General features: G+C 39.3%; 1 protein-coding gene across 5 annotated transcripts in view; it reads left to right on the top strand.

Moving 5' to 3' along the window:
• The window catches only part of astn1 (astrotactin 1), a 714,709-nt gene that overhangs the window by 219,415 nt on the left and 470,847 nt on the right, over positions 1–24,447 (top strand). For all 5 annotated transcript variants that reach the window (XM_041803561.1, XM_041803558.1, XM_041803557.1 and 2 more), the window contains one exon: positions 18,552–18,636. In XM_041803561.1, coding sequence (XP_041659495.1) covers positions 18,552–18,636 — 85 coding nt within the window. The remainder of the gene's footprint in view (positions 1–18,551; positions 18,637–24,447) is intronic.

The following is a 24,447-nucleotide window of genomic DNA, read 5'->3' as shown; positions in this document are numbered from 1 at the left end:
CTGATAAAACAGAATAGTCGAACATTTTGTTGTTTAACAAGCTCTTTATCACTCTCCCTGCCTCTGAAGACATTTTGATCTTCCCTGGCGCCAAAGAAAGCGAAGTCTGTAAAGCAGAATATGAGATGGCTTTTTGTTCTACCAAAGAATGAACAGTTTTACTGGAAAAACATCTTCATATCTGCAAGTATATCACACTTTAAAGATGCATGCACACTTGTAAATGCACACAGAATGAACCCCCATGGTGTTGCATGAAGTAGATTCCTGGCATTTAAAGGTTCCCTAACATTTTCCTCCATTCTGATCAAACTACATTTTCAAAGTGAGATGCTAAATATGACTCATTCCTGCTCCCTGTGGAGGTTCTGACTTGCCTGCATTCACAAGCTTCCTGCACAAAAAGAGCATTTGCTTTAGGGAGAAAATATATAACTTTACCTCCAACATAACAAAGACTAAAGAACAGCAAAACTTTAAATGAGTTTTTTTTTCTCTGCATAGCTGCAATCAAGTTCCCTCTGTTTTGCACACAGTACAACTCTGCTGCTTTTTGTTTTCACTGATAATTGCAGCTATGTGAATATTATTACCAGAACAATTAAAACTGATCCCAGACAAACTGTGGTAGAAGACATTCCTCCAGGTAATATTTTTTAATCTAAAAAAAGTTGGCTGTTTGCCACTCTACCATACCCATCATGCATGTATGAAATGCGGTCACATGCCTGCCATGACGGCTGCATGCAGCAGTGGCCAACATCCATGGCACACGGCCTGACAAGTGTGACAGTAAGCCTCTGTTCATTGAAAGCACCTCTGCTTGAAAGGGTGGGCACAGACCAGGCAGATGGCAGCAGTGTTAAACAGCATGTCCTCCTTATTAGGCCACAATGCATTCAAATAGATAGCTGGTATACTTTTCAGCAGCAGCAAAATGTTGCTTTATACAAATTTTTCCTCTTTCTCTTCTCACCATTTTGGCTGTGTTATTGCATATGGTCTAATTTTTATTTTTTTTTTTTGCACTAAGTTTCTTTCTAGGCAAATTTTTGAATTCAAATTTCAATTGCTCTAATAGGTCAGGGCAATGTCACACACGGGGGGATTTTACAGAACCAAAATACAGATATGCATCTGCGGGAACAAATACACATGTAGCCCTAAGCATTCAATAGAAACATCAACAAATTCAATTTCTGAACACTTAAAAATAGTCCCTAATATAAATAACAACTAAATGTGCACCTATGTTCACTTAAATTCAAGGATGCACTGCCAAGATTTTTGCAGTCACAGTTGAAAGTTCAAGGTCATGAGGTCACCATGGACATCTGTATAGAGCAGTGGTATTCAACCTGCAGTTCTCTAGCAGCATGTGGCTCTTTCATAACCTTGCAAAGCAGATGGATACGCCTGTTTCTGTGTTTCTCACTGGCAAATCCATCTTGCAAAGCTCCCGTTTGAACCGTTTGGGCATGGTTAGAAAGTGACTGGACCAATCAGTGACGAGGGGCAGTACTTTCAGGCACGGTGGAGTCGTGAAGTAAGCAAGCAGCAACAACTTGATGATATTTCCTCATTAAAGGAAGAACAAAGAACAGCAGTGAGTTGTTTTCTCTTCAAAAACGACAAAAGTCGTTTACTGATATTCCTCAGTAGCTGCACACGCGCACCTTGGTAGCGGCTATGTCATGTGTTTTGTTGCTCTGATTGGCCCGTAAAGATGTGACTGACAGAACGTTCATCCAGTCACACTCTGAATTTCTTTCAAATCCTCTGCCTTTTCCCAAATGATGTCTATGGAAGGTTTTCCAGATGGATGTGTGAGACAAAGCCATCTGGCGTGTCAGGTTAGCTCTTTAGTACCAAGTTGAAATGACAATTTGTTTGTTTTGTTTTTTTTAATCTGTGTATTGTCACTGTTGTATGGGAGCCAATTTCCTCCTCTTAAAAAATAAAAATGTGGAAATTAGGCAATAAAAAAAGAATCCTAAGTCACAATTATGAGATAAAAATCACAATTATTAGATAAAAAGCCAAGATCATGTGATTATCATGTGATTATGTGTACAACAACAACAACAACAACAACAACAACAACAATAATAATAATAATAATAATAATAACAATGATTTTAATAAGATTAGATAGATAGAGCTCTTTGGTAGAATAAGGTTGAGTACCACTGGTATAGACTGTCTTCAGACACAGAGAGAAATATCAGTGGCAGGCAGGAATAAACTAGTTTAATTTTTAAAGTATGGACAGTCATAAAGAACAAACAGAGGAGCTATGAAACTGTATTTTAAGATGTACCACATTTATATTTTACTAAATGCATTAATGGAAAATCCTGTTTTCCAACATCTTTCCATGAACTCACCCCAACACTAAGACTTTTAAAAACCAACTCACAAACTAGACTGTTATTAAAGAGAAAGGAGGCCCTCCTGAAGGCCCAGGAAAGGATAGACTGAGGGTCTTCTAAGGGAAAGAGAGTGAGCAGGATAAAAGGTCCTGATAGATGCTCTAAAACTAACTGATAATTAATTACATAATTAACCCTTTATGTGCCGAAGTCGCAACATTGCGACAAGCAACATTGCTGAATTAAAAAGGCTCTAGCTGCAAATATGGGGCCTAATGTTGTCACTACTTTACACCAGGAGATGGCGGACATGAGTAACTTCAATCCCAGCAGCATTTGTGGGTGTGTTTCTATTCAAAGTTTTGGAGAGAGAGTGTTTTGAAAGACCCACCCCCGGTCGAGGAGAAGAGGAAGCAGTGGCTGTAGTCGGAGTGTAACGGACAGAAAGAGAGCGAATTGTAGCGAGAATACTCACAATAGGGAGGAAAGAGGAGTATTCACCCTCTGACATAACATTGAGTCATCTGGTGAAACCAGGCGGTGCGTCTGTAAGCACTGACAGCGTGTCCGTGCACCATGATAGTCCACAAGCAGCACATACCAAGGCTGATGCTTTGCCTCACTGTGACTGGGGAGGAAGGGGACGTGGTTGAGGTATTGGGGTGGTCAAAACACCGCAAAGAGTGAAGGAGGTAGGAAATGAAAAACACAGCAGAGGTAGGAGTAGCCATATTAGAAGCCATGGGAGAAAACGCACAGCCAATGGCAGTGGAGGCCGCTTGGTGATGTTTTAATATACAAATTAGATGAGTGAATTTACTCCCATCACAAACTTTAGGTCATACTGAAGATTTTTCTCATTTACTGTATGCCTTTATCTCTAACCACTTTAAAGATACAGCCTTTTGAAATCTTGATATCAACATTGAACATTTTCTTGAAAAAAATCTGGCACCCAAAGAGTTAAAACTTTTAAGGTGTGAATAACACATTTTGGTGCAAGCTTTGCCAATCATTATCTGCAACTTAGGGGTTAAGCCCCCCTCGTCTTTCAACCCTAGTGACTTCCCTGGTAAACACACGTCTTCTTGTGAATACTTGAATGCATTTTATGTATTTGAGTTTACACAGAAAAGCGATAAAGCATGTATATATGCAACCACAATAAAATAATAAAGCGTATTTTTTTCCTACATATGTGTGAAAACACATGCATGGTCTTAATATGTACATGATAATATGAAACAGAATTTATCACATTTTTAAACATTAAAAATGTTCTGAATATTGAAGTTCAGTTAAATTATTTTCATGTTGAACCCCAACCCAGACAGTCGGAACTGGGATATATTTTTTAAAATTTTCCTCATGGGAAGGTTTTATACGGCGTACATAAAAGAGTCGCAGGGCACCATTGTTACTGAATATGAACCTGATGTTGATGAGGCACAGAAAAAGAAAGGACCAGTTTGTTCCCTCTGGATCTCAAGAGTGTTATCATAACAGTAAAAGCAGAGAAATGTGTATTACAGAGAGATATTTGTACTCAAAGCTGAGACTCAGTGTGAGTGAGTGGGTGGGTGGAGGAGCCGACAAACATTACAGCAAAGATGTTGTTAGTTTCTGCTCAGATTATTAAAATAAATCCATACCTATTAACATTTCCCCAATGTATAAAAGTGTCCAGAATAAATCACTTCACTTTCATCTAGTTTCTTGGAAAGTCTCTGCCAGTTTGTCACTCAAAGTTTGAAAGCAGCAAAACATCTCCCATTTTAAGAGGCGAAAACGTGTTCCTTGTTTTGCATCCATTATTCAGAAGCCTTTCCCTCCCCTGGGCTTTTCGGAGTGAGATCTGAGACCTTTAAATGAATCAAAAGAGCTCAGCCAGTGTGTCTCATGGCTGCCTGTATCAGAATAATATGTGAGCCTCTCCTACACATCCAAATCTGCACTACGGCCACTCCTAGGATGATATATGGAGCGGAGAGGTTTCTGTTATTCTGCCATGTTTTTCATATGATGCATTGGTAATGAAGAGTTGCATTTGTGTGCTAATATATTTGTAGGTGTGACAGTGTGTGAGGAGAAGTGAGTGTGGGCTGCTGGGAGATTGCAAGAGGTGCTATAGATAGCTTAAATCCAATCCTCATTTCTGCTGGAGGAGATACTGATGAAAACTGGAATGGGCTGTGACAATATCTGCTCTGCTCCTGCAAGACTTTCAAAAAGGCGGTGGCTGTTGAAGCGCACGGTTCATCTCCCTGCGGAGCCCTTCGCCTGGGTGAGCTGGTTTGTGATGTTTGCCGGTGTGTTTCACCACATTCTTGACAAGGCTCGACTTTTCCTAAACCTTTGAAAACAACACAAAGACAGAAATTTGAAAAACCTGACTTTTATATGAAGTCCAGGAATAGCCATCATAGACTCCAGGAAATAACAATCACAAAACTGTATTAACCCTCAGACATCACTTTAATTTACTACCGTTTAAGGTCATTAAGGACAAAATGTCCACTTACAAAAAACTGCTATAAAAAAATAACAGATTGATCTTTTATCTGCTTTTTTTTTTTTCAAAAATCTCTTCAACAACTTTACCTGTGCTCAAAACTACCAAACATTCAATCATTTTGAGTATTTTAACCCTTTATATGCCAGTTGATCACTTAAAGATCAAAATATGTGGTTTGAATGGGAGTCAATGGGACATTTTCTGTCCACAATTGACTTGAAAGGGTAGTAAATTTTAAATCAGATGGGGGGGGGGGTTACTTTTTCACACAGGGCCAGATAGGTTAGGATTTTTTCCCCCCCTTAATAAATAAAATCATCATTTAGAAAGTGCATTTTCTACTTGGATTGTCTTTGTCAGATATTAAAACTGGTTTGATAATCCAAAACATTTAAGTGTGATGAATATGCAAAAACATCAGGAATCAGAAAGGAGGCACATACTTTTCCACAGCACTGTAATTTAGCATAGAGTTTCAGTTTAGGATGAAATTCTTACCCCCCTTTGGAACTTTTCTGTCAAGCCATTTCACAAAACACTGTTTTGCAATGCTCCAGGCTTGTAAAATCAAGTTAAAACTAAGGGCTTTCTTCCAATTTACACACAGTAAAGGTTTGAGCTGTCACTGAAGAAAACACTCAGGAAAGGCAAAAGAAATCAGGCCAGACTTGAAAACAAAAACGTTGATGCTCACAAAGCAGGAGAAGGATCTACAAAGTTATAACGACATTTTTAAGTGTCAAGAGCTGGAGTGAGAAGAATCAACAACAATAAAGACCACAGAACAACTGCCAAGACACTAGAGAAGGACTTAGCCAAGTCAAGAGTCTCAAAGAAGACATCACTAGAGCCATGCACAGGAATGGAGCAAGAACAAGTCCACTTCTGCAGAAGAGACGCCCTCAAGCCAGACTGAAGTCTGCTAAGGACAACTGGAGGCATAACCTTTGGTCAGATGAGACCAAACTAGAGCTCTTGGGCCATGCTTATTAAAGAAGGGAGAGGCATATAACACAGTATATTATACTGTGGGGATGCTTCTGGAACTGGGAGTTTGGTAAAAGCAGAAGGAATCATGAAGAAAGAAGGATATGTGAAGATTTTAAAGAAAAAAACCTCAAACAGTCAGCAGCAAAACTGGATCTGGGTCGTCGCTTTGTCTTCCAACACCACGACCCAGAACATTTGTCATCCCAGGTGAAGAACTACCTCTATTATTGACTGGCCTGCACAGAGACCTGACCTGAGTCCCATTGAAAATCTGTGGATAAACCCAAGACTAAGGCTCAGTTGGAGGGGAAAGTTGGGCTTTACATCAATGTAGACCATCAGTGGAGTGCTAAGCCCAAGCTCAAAAATCATTGAAAAGTTTCAACAAAGGCAGCAAATCTCAAAATCCAAGTAATGGAGGACAAAACAATACAATTTTGACTAGTTTATTAGGCTCAAATCCCAAACTCTTACATGTTTCAGCACAAGGCCTTCATCAGAGCATTTAACTGGAAATTTTAACACTTTTAACTTGTATAAACTAGGTAAAGTTTTATTTTGTCCTCCATAACTTGGATTTTTAGATGCGCTGCCTTTTTTTGAAACTTTTAAAGACTGAGGCTGTTGGAATGAATTTCGGGGTTCGAATAGAATTTGAATATTTAAAAAGTCATTAATATTCAAAAGCTGAAGCTATTGTTAAATATTTTTGCTGTTTATAATCATTCTCGAGTCTCTCCCCTCTCTCCTTGGCCTCTACTTCACCCATACGTAGGGGAAGGAACCAAATGTTTCATCACATGACACGTGACATGATGAACAATAAAGTTTTCACACCAAAACACAGAGGCGCCATAATGGCCGCCACTGGGGGTGTTTATCGCCAAGGTGGTGCTCAAGCTGGCGGTGATTTGGCAAGTGAGGCATCGCTACATCGAGAGATGCTGATGTACGAGAGTAAAACTGCCATGCCCACCGCCAGTAACCCGCTGTCGTGGTGGAAAACATTCTGGTCCAAGTATCCTCTCCTGTCCCAGCTGGCCCGCCGTTACCTGTGCATCCCGCGTTTTCTCCACGGCTGGGACGATAGTGAACAAAAAAACACTCGCCTCGTGTTTTTAGGTAAAAGCATGTAGGGACAAGATAGTACCAACATTTTTTAAATGATTTGTTCATTATAAACATGATGTCATCACCGCCGTCAGCGGCGCAATTTAATTTATTTTTGTTTGACATTTGATTTCTAACCTGTTTGTTCATTTTAAAGTTGAAATCAATAAAAAAAAAAAAAAAAAAAAAAAAAAAAAAACTTTAAAGGTCTCTAAATAGTGCAGGTGGCTGTTTGCACTAAAAAAGTACAGAAAAAAATAACATTAACTACTTTTGCTTTTACCTCGTTGTAATATTGGAGGGTCATCTAGTGGACAAATGTGTAACTACATGGTGATTAAAGCAATTTTTTTTTGCATACATATTGATAAAAAATGTGCATAAATATTCAAATATAATTCAAAATCTGTAAAAAATAATAGATTAAATTCGAATGGGACTGTAGATAAGTATGGACAGCCCTACTTAAGACCAAGGTCCATGCCAGAAGACCATCAGATCTGGAGGAGCTTGAGAGATTAGGCTGGGATTCCTTAGGAGACGTGTCTGATTCTATGCATAGGTGTCACATCTGTGCATCAAAAAAAAACATCCTTGTAGAGCAGACATCACTGCCCACATAGAAGAATGGGCTCCAGGCTATTTATGGAGAATCTTTAAGCTTTGCTCAGCCTGACGGCCACAATAACACTTCACCGCTGTGTTTAATGCGGTGTCAAACAGCTGAGTGGGATGTGATGGAAATACAGCGTGTGTTTAGAAACTGGCTGGCTGCCTGTTATATTTAGTAATTAGGGAATGTAACACCTTGTGAGTGTAAACTGAGTCTAAGCTGTGACCTTAAAGTGTGATGAAACAGCAATTAAAGTAAGAGGAGGCATTCAGCATTGTTCAGCAAGCATGCAATTATCTTAATGGTATGTTACACCTTCTGTCATCTCATGGCTGCACTAACATTACTCTTTTATTTTTACTTTTTAATTAACAGACATTTAGATCTATTGAACTTTTTTTGTTTTTTTACAAAGGAGCAAAGTAGAACTCATGTTTGGCACTATATAATCATTATTTTATTCTGGTCTACAAAACAGTACATGTTACACAAACGATATACCATAAATCCCCTTCAAACTGGAAACTCTCAAGATTAAAAATAATAATAATAATAAATAAATACTTGCTATGCAGTCAGGTGAAACCTGTGTCTTCTTTCCCGCATGTCATTCTCCACTCCTCTCAGACTTCCCGACTTCTCTGTGCGTCACTAAGGCTGCAGATTCCTCACTCACCTCGCCTTTTCACTCCTCTTCTGAATGAAGCATCTGATTGGCTGAGTAGAGTCACATGTCACTACTATTAAAATGAGCCCTGTTCAAAATACATTAATGTAATACAAAAGCTGCACAGGTTGAGATAAACTATATTGCCAAAAGTATTCACTCACCCATCCAAATCATTGAAATCAGGTGTTCCAATCACTTCCATGGCCACAGGTGTATAAAATCAAGCACCTAGGCATGCAGACTGTTTCTACAAACATTTGTGAAAGAATGGGTCGCTCTCAGGAGCTCAGTGAATTCCAGTGTGGTACCTGTGAAACAAGTCCAGACATGAAATGTCCTCTCTCCTAAATATTCCACAGTCAACTGTCGGTGGTCGCCACCTTATGCAGATTTAATAGCTACAGATCTCCAAACTTCATTCGGCCTTAAGGTTAGCTCAGAGAGCTTCGTGGAATGGGTTTCCAGTGCATCCAAGCCATACATCACCAAGTGCAATGCAAAGCGTCGGATGCAGTGGTGTAAAGCATGCCGCCACTGGACTCTAGAGCAGTGGAGACACGTTCTTTGGAGTGACCAATTGCGCTTCTCCATCTGGTAATCTGATGGACGAGTCTGGGTTTGGTGGTTGCCAGGAGAACGGTACTTGTCTGACTGCATTGTGCCAAGTGTAAAGTTTGGTGGAGGGGGGAATATGGTGTGGGCTTGTTTTTCAGGAGCTGGGCTTGGTCCCTTAGTTCTAGTTAAAGAGATTTTGGACAATTCCATGCTCCCAACTCTGTGGGAACAGTTTGGGGATGGCCCCTTCCTGTTCCAACATGACTGTGCACCAGTGCACAAAGCAAGGCCCATAAAGACATGGATGAGAGAGTTTGGTGTGGATGAAGTTGACTGGCCTGCACAGAGTCCTGACCTTAACCCGATAGAACACCTTTGGAAGAATTAGAGCGGAGACTGAGAGCCAGGCCTTCTCATCCAGCATCAGTGTGTGACCTCACAAATGCGCTTCTGGAAGAATAGTCAAAAATTCCCATAAACACACTCCTAAACCTTGTGGAAAGCCTTCCTAGAAGAGTTGAAGCTGTTATAGCTGCAAAGGGTGGACCGACATCCTATTAAACCCTATGGATTAAGAATGGGATGTCACTTAAGTTCGTACGAGTAAAGGCAGGTGAGCAAATACTTTTGGCAATATAGTGTAGGAGCACTCCTTAGAGTCATATAACAGATATTTGAAGTTCCAGATAGGGCTGCACCAGGGCCCAGAGCCGGATCCAGACCATGGTCCGCTAATTAGTGACCCTGGATTTACGGTAATGCCAGAAACAAAAAACTCATAAAATAAAAATATCATGACAAAATTATTTTATTATTAAATTCAAGAATTGAAACTTCCATATATTCCAAATTTACCTCATATAAAGCAAAATTTTTCAAGACTTTTTTTGTTTTTATTTTGATAATTCTGGCTTATCACGATCAGTCAGTCTGTGGTCCAACTGGGGTGTTATGAAGCCCAGGTTGCTCTGATAGCAGCCTTCATCTCATCTGGATTGTTGAGTCTGGTGTCTCTCATCTCTCTCTTGACAGCCAGACCAGTTGGCTTGCCAACCCATCCCAGTAAAAACCAGTTTCTTGTAATTCTTGCATCCCTCTGGGCAAGTGCTAAGCTTGCAGATAAAGCAGATAAAGGTTTCTGAAATCTCCTGGTAGATGGCTGACAGCATTGACTCTGGTCTTGGAGAAGACCAGTGGACTCAGAGGACATGGCACCCCAAACCATCACTGACTCTGGAAACTGGAAACAATGGACTTAAAGCACCTTGGATTCTGTGCCTCTCTGGTCTTTCTTCAGAGTCTGGGACCTTGATTTCCAAATGAATTTCAGTTTCATTTGAAAACAGGACTATGAACCACTGAGTAGCAGTCCAGTTCTTTTCCTCCTTAGCCCAGGTGAGAAGCTCACAGCGTTGTCTGTGGTTCAGGATTGGCTCTACACTAAGAACACGACACTTGTAGTCCATTTCCTGGACCCGTCTGTGTATTGGCTCTGGATCCACTGACTCCAGCCTCAGTCCACTCCTTATGAAGATTGTAATGTGTTTTGTGACATCCCTTATGATGGTGACAGGATGAAACACGTCTGTCTTATCAAGTTTTTCTCTAAACTTTAGCAGTATGATTGCACTTAAAAAGTAAAAGCCCGGAGGCTCAGCATTTCTGCACAGAAACTCACATGCTCTTATTCTGATTTTCCCTGCTCAGGTAATGCAGAGGTTCTCAAACTTTTTAGCCCATGACCATCAGAAAAAAGGTGCCAGAGACCAGGGACCCCCACAGCACCAATAGTCAAGTGCAGACAAGGCCGTCCTTAAGGAGGTTAAAGGAGAGAGCTTTCTGGGGCCCAGCAAAACCGGGGGCACATGGAGGTCAGCAAAACCATGGTCCATTGTAAAATTTAAGCTGTGATATCAGTATTTCATATTTAACCTGAATAAAAACCTTATCAAAAAAAACAAATATCTGTTTTTTAAATCATTTATGTAGTAAAAAGACTTCTTAAAAATGTAAATCCCTTTTGTTAAAAAATCAACTAAAATGGTTTAAAAATTGCAAAAATGGGTTATTGGCAAAAAAAATGGTGAAAAGGTGAAGTTGGATTTTAAAAGTAGCAGAAATGGGTTAGAAGTGGCAAAAAATAGATAAAAATGGCAAAAAGGGCTAAAGTGGGTTAACCCCTTAAAGCCTGTTGTCGCATGTTTGATACATACCTTTATGATACTTTTATCTAATCAATATGATCATAAATTACTAAAAAAAAACCTCTGAATACAATCTGAAAAATGATAAAGTCAAGTGGATTATCAGTTACCAAAAACACCTAAATATCAAATGATGTACAAAAAAATATAAATGTTGAAATTTATGGAAAATTTGATTTTTTTAGATTTCAGTAGAAAGTGAAATAAACATTTAATTTCCAAAAAATTAGAATTTTCTGGCTATAATTTGTGTTTTCAGGCTTTAAGGGGTTAAATTGTCAAAAACGGGCCCATGTAGTGGTAAAGAGGAGTAAAAATGTGGCTGCAATGGCTTTAAACTGGCAAAAATGAGCATATCAAATGGTGAAATGTGGTTCAAATGGGAAAAAATGGGTGTAAAAAGTGGTATAAAGGGGTTAATAGTAGCAATAATGGTTCAATAGAGGCAATATTAAAGAGGGGGTATTATACTTTTCCAATTTTTAAAACATAAAGTCACAATGTTGGGTGTCCATACTTAAGGTATGCAAATTTTCAAACCGCGAGATAAACGTATGTGGCAGTAATCTTGGAATTAGAGTGTAAACTGATGAAAACAGTTCGTTGGGAATCTCTCAGAGATCGTCCCATGACGAGATTTCGATGGCACGAACTGATGAGGTCATTGCAATAGGATCTTCTGACTGGTTCGTCCGTGCTGCCGGCAAAGCGGAGATTAACAGAGATGAATAAATACACCGCTAAATGCAGCGAGGGATAAGTCCACCATTATCAAAGCCATTTAGTAACACAGTAATGAAACACCAAACAGACACGTCCTCTATCCTTCGCTGCTGCTGGTTTTCTTCCCCCTCTCTCTTCAAACTATCAGGGTCAGACTCCAGGTCTAACACGTACGGACGTATATCAAAATTCGCCATATTTTACTCAGTCAGACCGGTTCATTCAAAGTTTACAAGTTCGTAAACATGGCCACATTGGAGGGGGCAGGCACAAAACATTGAGTCCTTCCCCCTAGCCAGCCTCCGGAAAATCGGCCAATTGGAGGAAAGAGACAACAGTGAAAATGAAGCGTTTCAGACGGTGGTTAAAATAAAGGTTTTTCAGGATGCCAGTGTGAGAAACATGAGGAGTTTTTTGAGCTGTAAACCATGTGAAGCTACTATGTGGGTATCAGAGAGATGGTGTAAAGCCTTGAAAAAAGGCATAATATCCCCTCTTTAAGCAAAAGTGGCAAGAATTGGTTTAGAAGTGGCAAAAACAGGCAGAAAAAGTAATAGAAAGAGTTTAAAATTAACATGAATGAATGAATGAAATTGGTGTTAAATGATAAAAAAGTGTTAAAATTGGAGGAAAAAATGATGAAGAGGGGTACAAAAATGGACTAAATTGGTGTGAAGTGACAACAGTGTAATTAAACAAAACAAATCTTTGTTTTTTAAGGCATCTTGAGAACCCCTCTCAGTGTCTCGTGACCCCAAGGTTGAGAACCACGTCACTTGTATAACATTTACTGACAGCCAATGTTAATGATGACTGTGTCAGCAGGGAGATGCAGGACCCACGTAGCACACGCGTGCTTGGTATCACAGCCTTGACATGAAACACGTCCAGTCTAAATCAGGTGTTCATGCTAAGGAGCAGAGCAGTTTTGTGGTTTAACATAACTGTTCTGAGTTGTGTCCACATCAGTTGAACTTTACTACAAAAGGATGCTCTTCAAACACTCTTACCTATACTTCAGCCTTGCACCTTCTCTCAGAGTGACAAAAAAGCCTCTCCAAGATGCTGACTGGACAAAAAAAAGGATCATTTTTCTCCACCTTATCCTCTGTCACTTACTCTTGCTAAGCACATCAAACATTTGAAGCTCTCAAACGTCTGCATTGTTCTGTCAGAAAGAGATAAATGGCTGTTGAGTGTTTGAAGAGCTTTTACAGCCGAATGTACAGCCACTGAAGAGGAGTATTTATTCCAAAATGTACCCACTATTTCTGTCCGTCTTTGTCTTCGGTGAATTCAGGATTCGGCTCTTTTCTAAACCTCCTTGGATCTTGAGCTTAACTGTACCCAGTCTTAGAGCTGACACGGACTTACCTCAGGTATTTTCCCATGCATTTCCTTAAACAAAAGTATCCCTTTAAATCTCGACACTCTGAATCACGGACGTTTTTCCTTTTATTCCAACATGAGCAGGTAAATGAGAGACTATGGCTTCCTTTAGCCTGGCAGGTATTGACAGGTGACCTTTTCCATTAACGGCGGCGTATGAAGCCTCAAGCCTGTGCCCTTCGCTTACCTCCTATTGAGCATGAGCGGAGCATGTTGTACATGTTACTCCTGAGTAACTCTGGAAACCAAAGGTGAGGCCCCATCAATCATATCGAGCAAAGTCAAGGCCAACATTTCTCCGGGGAGCTGACGGCAGAACAAAAAGCCGATGCTTCGCTGTGCTCGGCTAAAAGGTGGATGCCGATGCAGAGCAGGTGCTGAATTCCTCCACTGTTCATTTCTTCCAGTCCCATCGGCGAAGATATTCTACAGATTTTTCTACTCCAGCAGAAGAATAATCAGCCGTTCAATCGTAGAGATTTCCAGAACTCCTGAATGGTCCCACTTGGGGTCCTGAAACAAGGCTTCACACACCATTTTAGATGATCACAGTGTTTCCATTTGAAGGCAGTACAACTGAGCAGTCTTGCATGTGATCCTATTAGCAAACGCCCCAAAACGTTGCCTTAGGCCTGAGTGATAAGTGGATTTTGTGAATTCTCAGTCCCAGACAAGCTTTGCTTTAGTAAATAATGACAGTGCCAAGTGTCTATTCATTAGCCTAATCACTGATCTAATCACTTCCCATTTAGGTAGTGGATGTTTTTCAGGCAATGGGACCAGTTAGAAAAAACACTCAAACAAATGGAGTCTATTACTTTTAGACATGTGGAGTAATGATTCTGACTTTACTTCAGTATTTACTTCTGCAAAGTCTGGCAGTCTGGTGCAATCTGCAATTAAGATTAAAAAGAGATTAAAAAATGTGAGGAGCAATCAGGAAAGTGTTTTTGTTTAAACTGCAACAGGTCAGATGAGGTAAATTAGAAGCAAATTCTTGCAAGTATTATTTCCAGTATATACAAGTCTGTGTGCATTAATAGTACAGTTGCAAGATGTGCAAAGGGTGCAAGAAAGCTGACTAGACATGATGAGAGTATAAAACAATTTTAATTTACTGTATTAGATACAGGGCCTCCAAAAAACACAAAACTCCACAAAAATTATCTTTTAAAAATTGTCATTTAAAACAATATATTGTCATTTTGAAAAAAGGAATGACAATATGCTTGAATTATGAAAAAATACCAGTGCCAGTCCTGTACAGCATGGTCCACTGTCCCCTTTACCTTGCAAAGCAGAGGGATTCGCCTGCTTCCTCGTTTCTCATTGGCGAATCTATCTTGCAAAGCTCCCATCTGAAGAGTTTGGGCCCAGTTAGAAAGTGACAGGACCAGTCAATGACAAGGGGAAGTACTTTCAAGAGCGGCAGAGTTGTGATGTAAGGAAGCAGCAGCAAGAGGCCGGTGCAATCATGGTGGAAGAAATTAGCATGGATGCTGCTAAAGCGCCAGTTTTATCTGAACTTAATGACATTTCTTTGTTAAAAGCAGAACAAAGAACAGCAGTGAATTGTTTTCTATTCAAAAACGACAAAATTCGAGTACTAACATGTCTACAGTCGCCATGGTTTGCGTTATGCAGTTACGTATGGATTTACTCCTCGGTAGCGGCTACGTCACGTGTTTTGTTGCTCTGATTGGCCCGTAAAGATGTGACAGACAGAATGTTCATCCAATCACCCTCCAAGGATTTTTTCAAAGGCTTTCCCAAACGTTGTGTATGAGAGGTTTTCCAGTTGTTTTACTTGGCCTACTGACATCAAACAAAAACTGAAAGAAAGCTTAAAGATCATGCTTTCCACACAAAGTGATTGCAATGCAAAATGTAGCTTTGTTTTCATGCTGTCATGTGACTAAAGTAACACATGATGAAAACGTGTGTGATTGTGGACCCCTAAGAGCTACCCACCGTAGACCTGAGCTTTTATTTGTTATGCGTTTTTGATACATTCTATGTATTTTGGATTAATAGGACCTGATAAGTATAATGACTAAACATTGTTCCACAGCACTATGCCGTTTGAAAAATATGTCCTCATATGAGGACAGTGGGTCTTTTTCACTGTATAATACAGTAAAGATAACACTGTCTAACAGAATATGGGCATTTTTACCAAAGTGATGCAAAAAAAAAAAAAAAAAAGAGTTGGGAATATGCTTAAAAAATAAATCTCTAAAATGTTGTATGCCTGTATATTGATAACACTTTAAGTTCACTTTTTTTTTTTTTTTCACGCTTTAATCTGAATTTAGATTTCACAGTTTTCTAATATTTATGGTCACTACTAAACAAAAATGTTTAATGAGACAAAAATCATAAAGAAATCATTTTTAGATTTTGTTTAAATCTGGATACAGAATATAGTTTTCATTCTGTATTTAATTTTATGTTTATGTTAAACATTTTTTAAGTAAAATTTTGGGGTATTTTTATATTTTTAATCATATTCTTGTTGGTTGTTCATTTATTACAACTGGATTTGGATTTTAAGACTTACTGGTTTTATTCCACATTTGGTTTAACGTCATCAGAAGATCAACATTCATGCTTAAGTATTTGTATTTCTGAGAAATAATTTTGTGTTACAGTGTCGGCACTAATTCAGGGGTTGCAGCAGTGTTATGGAAAAAAAAAATCTACAAAATAAATGTTTTTCCATACTTCTTTTTATGAAGACATCCAAGAGGTATTTTTAGAAAAATGCAACAGAAAAATGTGCAAAAATTGTGACGAGAAATGTAGAACCTCACAATACAAAATAAATGGGTTTTTAATATAAATGTTTAGAATCATCCAAAAAAATATGTTTGTGTTTCATGATAGAACTGCTAAATATTGCTAAACATGCATGATTAAACCAATTTTACACATTTTTTTTTTGTTTCTGGACCACAGATTTCAGCATTATTGCCCACATATGACTTTATTCAAATCCCTAAACGAATGCTGTGCCACAAAATAAATAGTGAAGTCTTTTTTTTTTTTTTTTAATCTACACGAGCATTTTTTTTAATGTGGCTGTGTAAAAACAAAATAGCAACCAACCCAACATACAGGATCTCCTAATGCATTCAGCAATCTTTTAATCTAAATTAAAATGAAATAAATAAAACTCAGTGTAGCTGAATTTGCACCACATGCAAAATTTGGTTTCTTTCCAAAATCTACCCAGGCTATGTTTCCTTATTTTTTCACCAGCATAATGTCCTCATGCGAGTACTTTATGTTTAGCAGTGTTGTAACTTGGTACTTGATGATAAAAACTGTCAGATCTGCAGCCATATCAACTACACATAACTGAGCATGAATAAACAAGTTTCAGTCTCCAAATTTGAAGAGTTTTATACCTTGAACAATTTTTGTCGAGAGTGGCGGCCATCTTGAATGGACAGTGAAACTGTAATGTGCTTTGTTGACCTCAAGATGGTAGACAAATATTCCGCAAATGAGAGTACTAGGCAAAATTAAGAACAATAGAGCGGGGAACCCAAAATAGAATGTCCTCAAATGAGGATGCTGGGATGATGAAGCCACATTGAGGTTTTCCCAGCATGAACGGCCTGTTGAAGGTCATACCACAGCAGCCCAATCACATCTAAGTCTAGACTTTAACCACTCCTAAACCCTCATGTTTTTTTTTTAAGACATTTAGAGGTGGACTTGCTGATGGCCAAATATTCTCCTTCTGGGTTTTCTGGTAGAGAGCAGTATTCATGGATCCATCAATCAAACCAAGTGTTCCAGGTCCAGAAAGTTCAACCTTTATCTTGTCAGTCTACAGATTATTTTCCAAGAAGTCTTGGGGATAATCAGGATATTTTTAGCCGTATGAAATGAGCCTTTGTGGGTTTTTTTTTTTGTTGTTTTTTTTTTTTTTTTGGTCAGAAGTGGTTTTGGCCTCGGAACTCTCCCATTTTGCCCAGTCTTTTTCTTATTGTTGAATCATGAACTCTGACCTTAACTGAGTCCAATGAGACCTGCAGGTCTTTAGATGTTTTTCTGGGTTCTTTTGTGACCTCCTGGATGAATCGGTGTTGCACTCTTGAAGTAATCTTGGCAAGCCAGCCAGTCCTGAGAAGGTTCTCAACTGTTCTAAGTTTTCTCCATTTGTGGATAATGGCTCTCACTGTGGTTGGCTGGAGTCCCAAAGCATTAGACATGTCTTTTTAACCCTTTTGGGACTGATCGATGTCAGTTATTTTGTTTCTTATCTGTTCTTGAGTTTCTTTAGATCAGTGTTACTCAACCCTGCTCAACCAAAGAGCCAAACTGTTTAAAAATAGCTTTGCAAGAGCCACAATCTAGTGGGGAAAAGAGGCAAAAATGGCTTGAAGTAGCAACAAAAATGAGTTACAGGTGACAAAAATGGTCCAAAAGTGGCAAAAACAAGGCAAAAAGTGAAAGTGAAAAGTGACTTAACTGGGTAAATAGCAATCAAGGGTGGCAAAAATGGGCAAAATGATGGGAAACAAGTGGTATTTAATGGAAAAAAATAGCTTAAATGGGTGAAAAGTGGCAAAAAAGTGAAAAAATGGCCATAAGAGTAGGCAAAAATGGGGGGAAAAGGAAACAAGTGGTATTTAATGGCAAAAGGTAATTTAAATGGGTGGAAAGTGGTGAAAAAATTGTATAAAGGGGCAAAAAAAAATCCCTTTTTAGGGTTTTCTGGGGGAATAATATTTCAAATTAAGACAAAAAAAGAGCCACAAATCATCACAAAAGAGCCACATGTGGCTCCATAGCCACACGTTGAGTATCACTGCTTTAGATAGTGCCATGATGTGTTGCTTTTTGAGGTCTTTACTGTTGTTTTTCCTCTCAGTAAATTTGAAGGACATCATTTGATGCTTATTGTGCACTGAGGGTCTAGGAAGGATAAACAGTTTTAGCTCCAGATGATAATGAATGCAGTCAAAGAGTCAGGATTCCTCCTGATGACACTGTGTCAGCGTCTCTCTCATCATGCTCTCATCAAACATGAGGGGGAACCGTCCACTTTCATGATGAACAGAGGGACTGCTTTCATAAGTTGCCATTTTCCTTCAGTTTCCATTTTTAGAGCAGCTGCATTGTTTGAAAGTGATTATGTAAAGCGCTCCTGCTGGAAAACTTTGTAAGCTTTTGCTTGGAAATTTAAACAGAACTGAAGCTTATAAAGCAGAAAAAAGCCTGACTCCATCATTAAAAAATGCTGATTAAGAGCACTCTCACTGCTGAAGAGGATAAGCTTTTTGAAAGCTCTCATGGTTTAAAATAAAAGGAGCGGGGCTCGGGGAATCCTCCACTGAATTAGAGGAGGCTCGACTCTAACGAACACGTGACTGAGTTCCTGACTTTGTGTTTGCAGGAGAGTGCCTGTGCCTCGATGGCTACATGAAGGACCCGGTCCATAAGCACCTCTGCATCCGCAGCGAGTGGGGGCCCAATCAGGGGTAAGTTATGATAATCACCTCATTATGGTTTACGATGGCTAATTATCAGGCAGATGAAATGGAGTCATTAACCGCAAGGGAATCCACCTATTCATCTAACAAAACCATTAGTCTGGTAGCAGAGATGCATCAAAAAGAGCTCTCATATCACCTATTACCATCCATTTTCTGGATCAAACTACTTCAGGGACAATTAGACAACACACATTTGTTTACATAAAATACTCATTTATCTGCGTGTGTTCTGATCTGAAATGACAGGAAAGATGAGAGTTTACCTGTGAGTTAATATTGCTTCTGACATGTTTACCTTAAAGTGATGAAGAAAACCTCTCCTCTTCTGTTGATGTCAGACGCTTGAAGGCAGTTTTCTCTCTGTATGATAGAGGTCTTTAAATATCTTCAGATATATCAGAAATCTGGGCAAGGTTTTTGACCGAGTCAAGAATTTATGGATTAGCATGGTAATTGCTTCACATTAGAGTAGTCTGCACTGAAAGCACTAATCTAATCTGATATAATAAGGAAGCAGTGCAGAGCCTGTGCATCAGACTCTATTTGTCCAAATGTTTCGCTAACAGACTAATAAAGTAGTTTTTAGTTGTAGTTTAGAGGAGTTTTTACACTGGGATCAGATTACTGCCTTGTTCAGCTCTTCATCACATCAGCAGTCGATGACTGTGATGCGCTGATTTCTCTCGTCAACTTTTCAGATACAGTGTTGCCAGATACAGCTGATAGGTTCCAGCCCAAAACTTGTCCAAAAACCACCAGAATGCACAAAAAACTGCCCAATAATCAATATTTAGTGCTTTTTCTTTTGACGAGCGTACAAAACTCCATAAAAGTCCACATGTACACCAAAAATAACTCCTATAGAGACAAGCAACAACAGTCAACCATCACAACACTGATATCAGGTGCATGACCACCACCTGCATCTCTATTCCTCAAAAAACGGCAGAAGCTCAACAGCATAACATAATTAATCTGAATATTTCATATCATCAATACAGTAACTGGTTAGGGTTAAACACACACTCCACTTTCAGAGAGATAAATAGACTTATCACAATTATTATAATTTACAGGTGACAGACATGATCGTATTGTCTCACCTTTAGATGCTGGAGGTTGCTCCTTTAACACACCGATGAAGAGCACAGAAACATCTAATCATAACAGCTGTCTACATCAGCGTACAGTATGTGGCAGCTGGGTGTGAAATACAATAACATGAGGCTAATTCATAACTCCTCTCACCAGAATGTTTTGCTAGCTATAATGTATAATACTAAAGCGTTTAACTTTTTGTTTACTTTATCAGGACCCCCACTGTTGCTAACAACAGGACGTTTTCCAGCTGTGTATAAGCTTGCGATAACTCAGTACAGGCTGATGTGGGCTGTAGCCAACGCCGATAAAACCCCCAAAATTTGCTGTTTTTATCGGTCTCAGAGAGTTCAGCTCTCTTGCAGACACTCACACACACACATAAAAACACACACGTCCACACAACTATCTCTTGCTCGCACGCACTCTCTCCCAATCACATCACAGCTCCCTGCATTAAACTCTGCAGGATACTCAGAGTGACTGACAGGTTTCAGAAGTGCTGCAGTAAGTTTGATACGTTCACTGACATCAAGGAGAACTCTCTTATTGTCATAACTGTAGTTTTACTTAACTAAAAAAAAAAAATTAAGAATGTAAACCAGTCTGTTAAGATGCAGTTAAAAACACGCCTATCTTGGGGAAAACCAGCCCAAATTATGTCAATCTGCCCAAGCCCATTTTTGCCCTCCCAATTAGGCATAAAACCGCCCAATCTGGCAACACTGTTCAAATAGAGAGAGAAGTGTGATAAAGTTTTCAAACTAAGGTGGCTTTCACACTAGGGGCCGGATCCGAGTGCACTTGAGCCCTAAGTCCGGTTCGTTTTGGTTGGTGTGAATGCAAACGAAACCGTACCCGGGCATCGAGCCCGGGCCAACTTGGGGAGGTGGTTTCGGGCGCGATTCCACTGGACTCTAGCTCGGTTTTGATGAGATGTGAATGAAACCGCGCCCAGATATGGGACATAGCGTCGTATCAGCTTTATGACGTCATTGTAAAAACTAAAATTCTTTCCATAGCGCGGCAGTTTTTTCACATTTTTCCTCAATAAAAGGCAGAAATCATCATAATCCAGTCAATAAACAGTCTGTTGTGACTCACCTTACAGATGGACACCAGTTGGAGTCAGTGAGAGGAGATGCAAAGGCAATAAAAGTCTCCTGTCACCTCAAAAACTGCTGTATCAGAGCAGCATGAGCCCATTTAATCCTCAGTGCTCGGTAGGTTACCCTGCTGACTACGGTCTTGGAGATTGATGGTTTGAATCCCAGTCAGGTCCTCAACTTTGGATAAAAGTGTCTGTAACATCAGGAGTGCCACATCAGTTTCCTTAGAGGGGTATGGTCAGGGGCGTGGTCAGAAAGCTCATTAACATTTAAAGCCACAGACACAGAAACAGCTTGTTCTGAGCAGGGCTGAAACAGAGGAGTTTTTAGACATGCAAAAATCCAATACAGGCATGTTTTGGGGACCTCTGAGAACAATATAAACTTGTCTTAAAAGGGTAAAATATGTCTCCTTTAAGTTTATTTTTGTCAGCTGTAAGCCATGATCATCAAGATTTTAAACAAACAAAAAAAAAAAAAAAAAACCTCTTGAAATATGTCACTCTATGTCTAATGAATCTAGCATATATGTGATTTTAACTTTCTGAATTAAATCACAGGGAAAATAACTTTTCATGGTATTCTAATTTTCTGAGCTGGACCTTACTTGCCTGTGCTACTAGAGGACACCACTAGAGGGCACATGATAGACTTGCCATAAACAGATACCTGATGTGTGGGAGGTAAACTACAAACATGGAAACCCTAAAGGAGGTCACTATGATGTTATTTTTGACATCAGAATGAAGTCGATATTACCATCAATAATCAGTTTAGAGTGGTCACACTGAAGAAAACATGTTACAGATCAAACAGTAAATTCATGAATAAATCAAGTAAGAAAATGGTCCAATTTGGATTTACTTTTACAGTGGTTTACAAACCTAAAAGCCCTGGTTCAGTAGTTAATTTCCACTCCAAATCAAGATAAGTCAGGTGACCTCACTGATATAAATTTGTGATCTTCCTGATGCAACAAATCTTCTTTAGAGCCAAAGCTTCTGTCATTTTTCCATACCATGATTAAGACTAATATGATTTAAAATTATGAATGCCATCGAACCTAAAAAGGTGCAGTGGTAAGGCTAAATTGACTGATGTAGGATCAGCATCATAAAAATGATTAATCATATTTCTGGCAGTGGTTGAGTCAGTAAAGTTATGGGTGCTTTATCATTCATTTCGGACTGCTCATCTCTTCGGGTGCAAGGTCACTGATGTATTAAACTAATGATTCAAGTGATGACTTGATATCTCTTGGCGTAGAAAAATGCTGTTTCAGACCCCGTCCAAGGAAGTTCTATAAATGCTTAATTGGGTTCACTTGAGCTTGTTAAAAAGTCCTTGACATTTGGCTAACAGCGCAGCCTCCATGCCAGACACTGGGTGACCATTCGGGCCCTGAATGAAGGGGAGAGTTTTGTTCCAGAAAGTTCTGCTCACATCCAAAGTGATGGGCTGCAGGGCACCTTAAATATACATGCATACAGCAGAGTCACGGAGGGAAACACTTTACAAAAGGTGCATCAAATATGGCACTGTGATACATAAAGTGATGACAGGAGTGTATCTGATGTGTACAGTCAAATTGATGCATCTCTTTACTATTCCTAAAAAAATGAATTAAAGGGAAATTTTCTTTACTCTTCAAGAGAAATCACATGGTGCACAAACTCTGATATATGTATTTAAATAGAAGCTGTCAGACAAAGTGAAGTAGGGAACAAGATCTCTAAAAGGAACTCATCATGCCACGATCCAAAGAAATTCAAGAACACCTGAGAAACAAAGTGACTGAAATCTATCAGTCAGGAAAAGGTTACAAAGCCATTTCCAAGGCTTTGGGACTCCAACAAACCACGATCAGAGCCATCATCCACAATGAAGAAAACTTGGAACAGTGGTGAACCTCCCCAGGAGTGGTTGGCCAACCAAAATGATTCCAAGAGTGCAACGGCGACTCATCCAGGTCACAAGAGAACCCAGAAACACATCCAAAGACCTGCAGGCCTCCCTGGCCTCAGTTAAGGTCAGAGTTCATGACTCAACCATAAGAAAGACACTGGGCAAAAATGGCATCATGGGAGAGTTCCAAGGCCAAAACCACTGCTGACAAAAAGGAGCACAAAGGCTCGACTCAAAGTTGCCAAGAAACATCCTGGTGATCCCCAAGACTTTTGGAGAAATATTCTGTGGACTGACCAGACAAATGATGAACTTTTTGAAGGTGTGTGGGCTGTTACATCTGACATAAAAATAACACAGCATTTGATAAAAAGAACATCATACCGTCTGTGGCAGTGTGATGGTTTGGGGCTGCTTTGCTGCTTCAGGACCTGGACCACTTGCTGTGATTGATGGAACAATGAATTCTGCTGTCTACCAGAAAATCCTGAAGGCGAACGTCCAGCTCATGACCTCAAGCTCAAATGCTCTTGGGTTTTGCAGCAGGACAACAACCCGAAGTTCCCCTCTGAATGGCTAAAAAAACCACAAAGTTAAATTTTGGAGTGGCCAAGTCAAAGTCAGGACTCAAATCCAATGGATATGCTGTAGTGTGACCTTACATGGGCAGTTCATGGGGGGAAAACCCTCATATATGCCTGAGTTAAAAAAAATTCTGCAAAGAAGAGTGGGCCAAAATTCCTCCACAGCAAAGAGAAACACTCATCACCAGTTATCACAAACGCTTGATTTCAGTTATTGCTGCCAAGGGTGGAACAACCAGTTATTGGGTTCAGGGGTGATTACTTTTTCACACAGGGCCAGATAGGTTTGGATTTCTGCCCCCTTAAAAATTTAAATAATCATTCAGACACTGCATTTTCTATTTACTTGTGTTGTGTTTGTGAGATATAAAAATTGGTTTGATGATCCGAAACATTTAAGTGTGATAAATATGAAAAAAAAAAAAAAAAAAAAAAAAATCATGAATCAGAAAGGGGGCAAATACTTTTTCACAACATTGTGTTTCATTATTTCTGACTAACAGACATTTGTGTCATTATTTAGTACTGATTAAAATAACTATTTTAAAACAAGATATAGGCTTGTGCTTTCAGAAAGTCATACATACCAATGTAAAAAAAGAAAAAATCAGATATTTTTGATGTTAAAAAATAATTGTAATCCTTAGACATATTATTTTCAGACTTGATTTGCATTTAAATTAGTAAATGCCTGCATCTTTTATTTATTTTAAACAATAACATTGGATTAACCACGGTTAAATTATTAAGTAAAAAGGGAAAAAGTGTATAGTGTAGTCCTTAAACTCAGTCCAGTATGTAGGTGCACATGTTTTATGGTGTGCAAAAGCAAGAAAAACATTCACCAATTGTGGAGGTAAATACTTAGAATCCTTTTTTTATGATTGAATGAGGGTTTTGTTGGTCCCAGCAGATTTTCACGTCCAAACTGGGCTGTGGTGTACTTATTTCCCCACGTATTTGACTCTATTGAAAGCCAGTCTGTTCAAAATGTGGATTATATTTGTCGACATTTGGTCGACATCCAAACTTTTACCCTTGGTCCATCCAACTGTGCACCTCTGTGTCTAACGTCCCCTGTGGCCCTCTGCGTCCCCACC

This window comes from Cheilinus undulatus, linkage group 13, assembly GCF_018320785.1.
Source record: "Cheilinus undulatus linkage group 13, ASM1832078v1, whole genome shotgun sequence".
NCBI lineage: Eukaryota > Metazoa > Chordata > Actinopteri > Labriformes > Labridae > Cheilinus > Cheilinus undulatus.
This window is presented reverse-complemented; position numbering and strand designations above follow the sequence as displayed.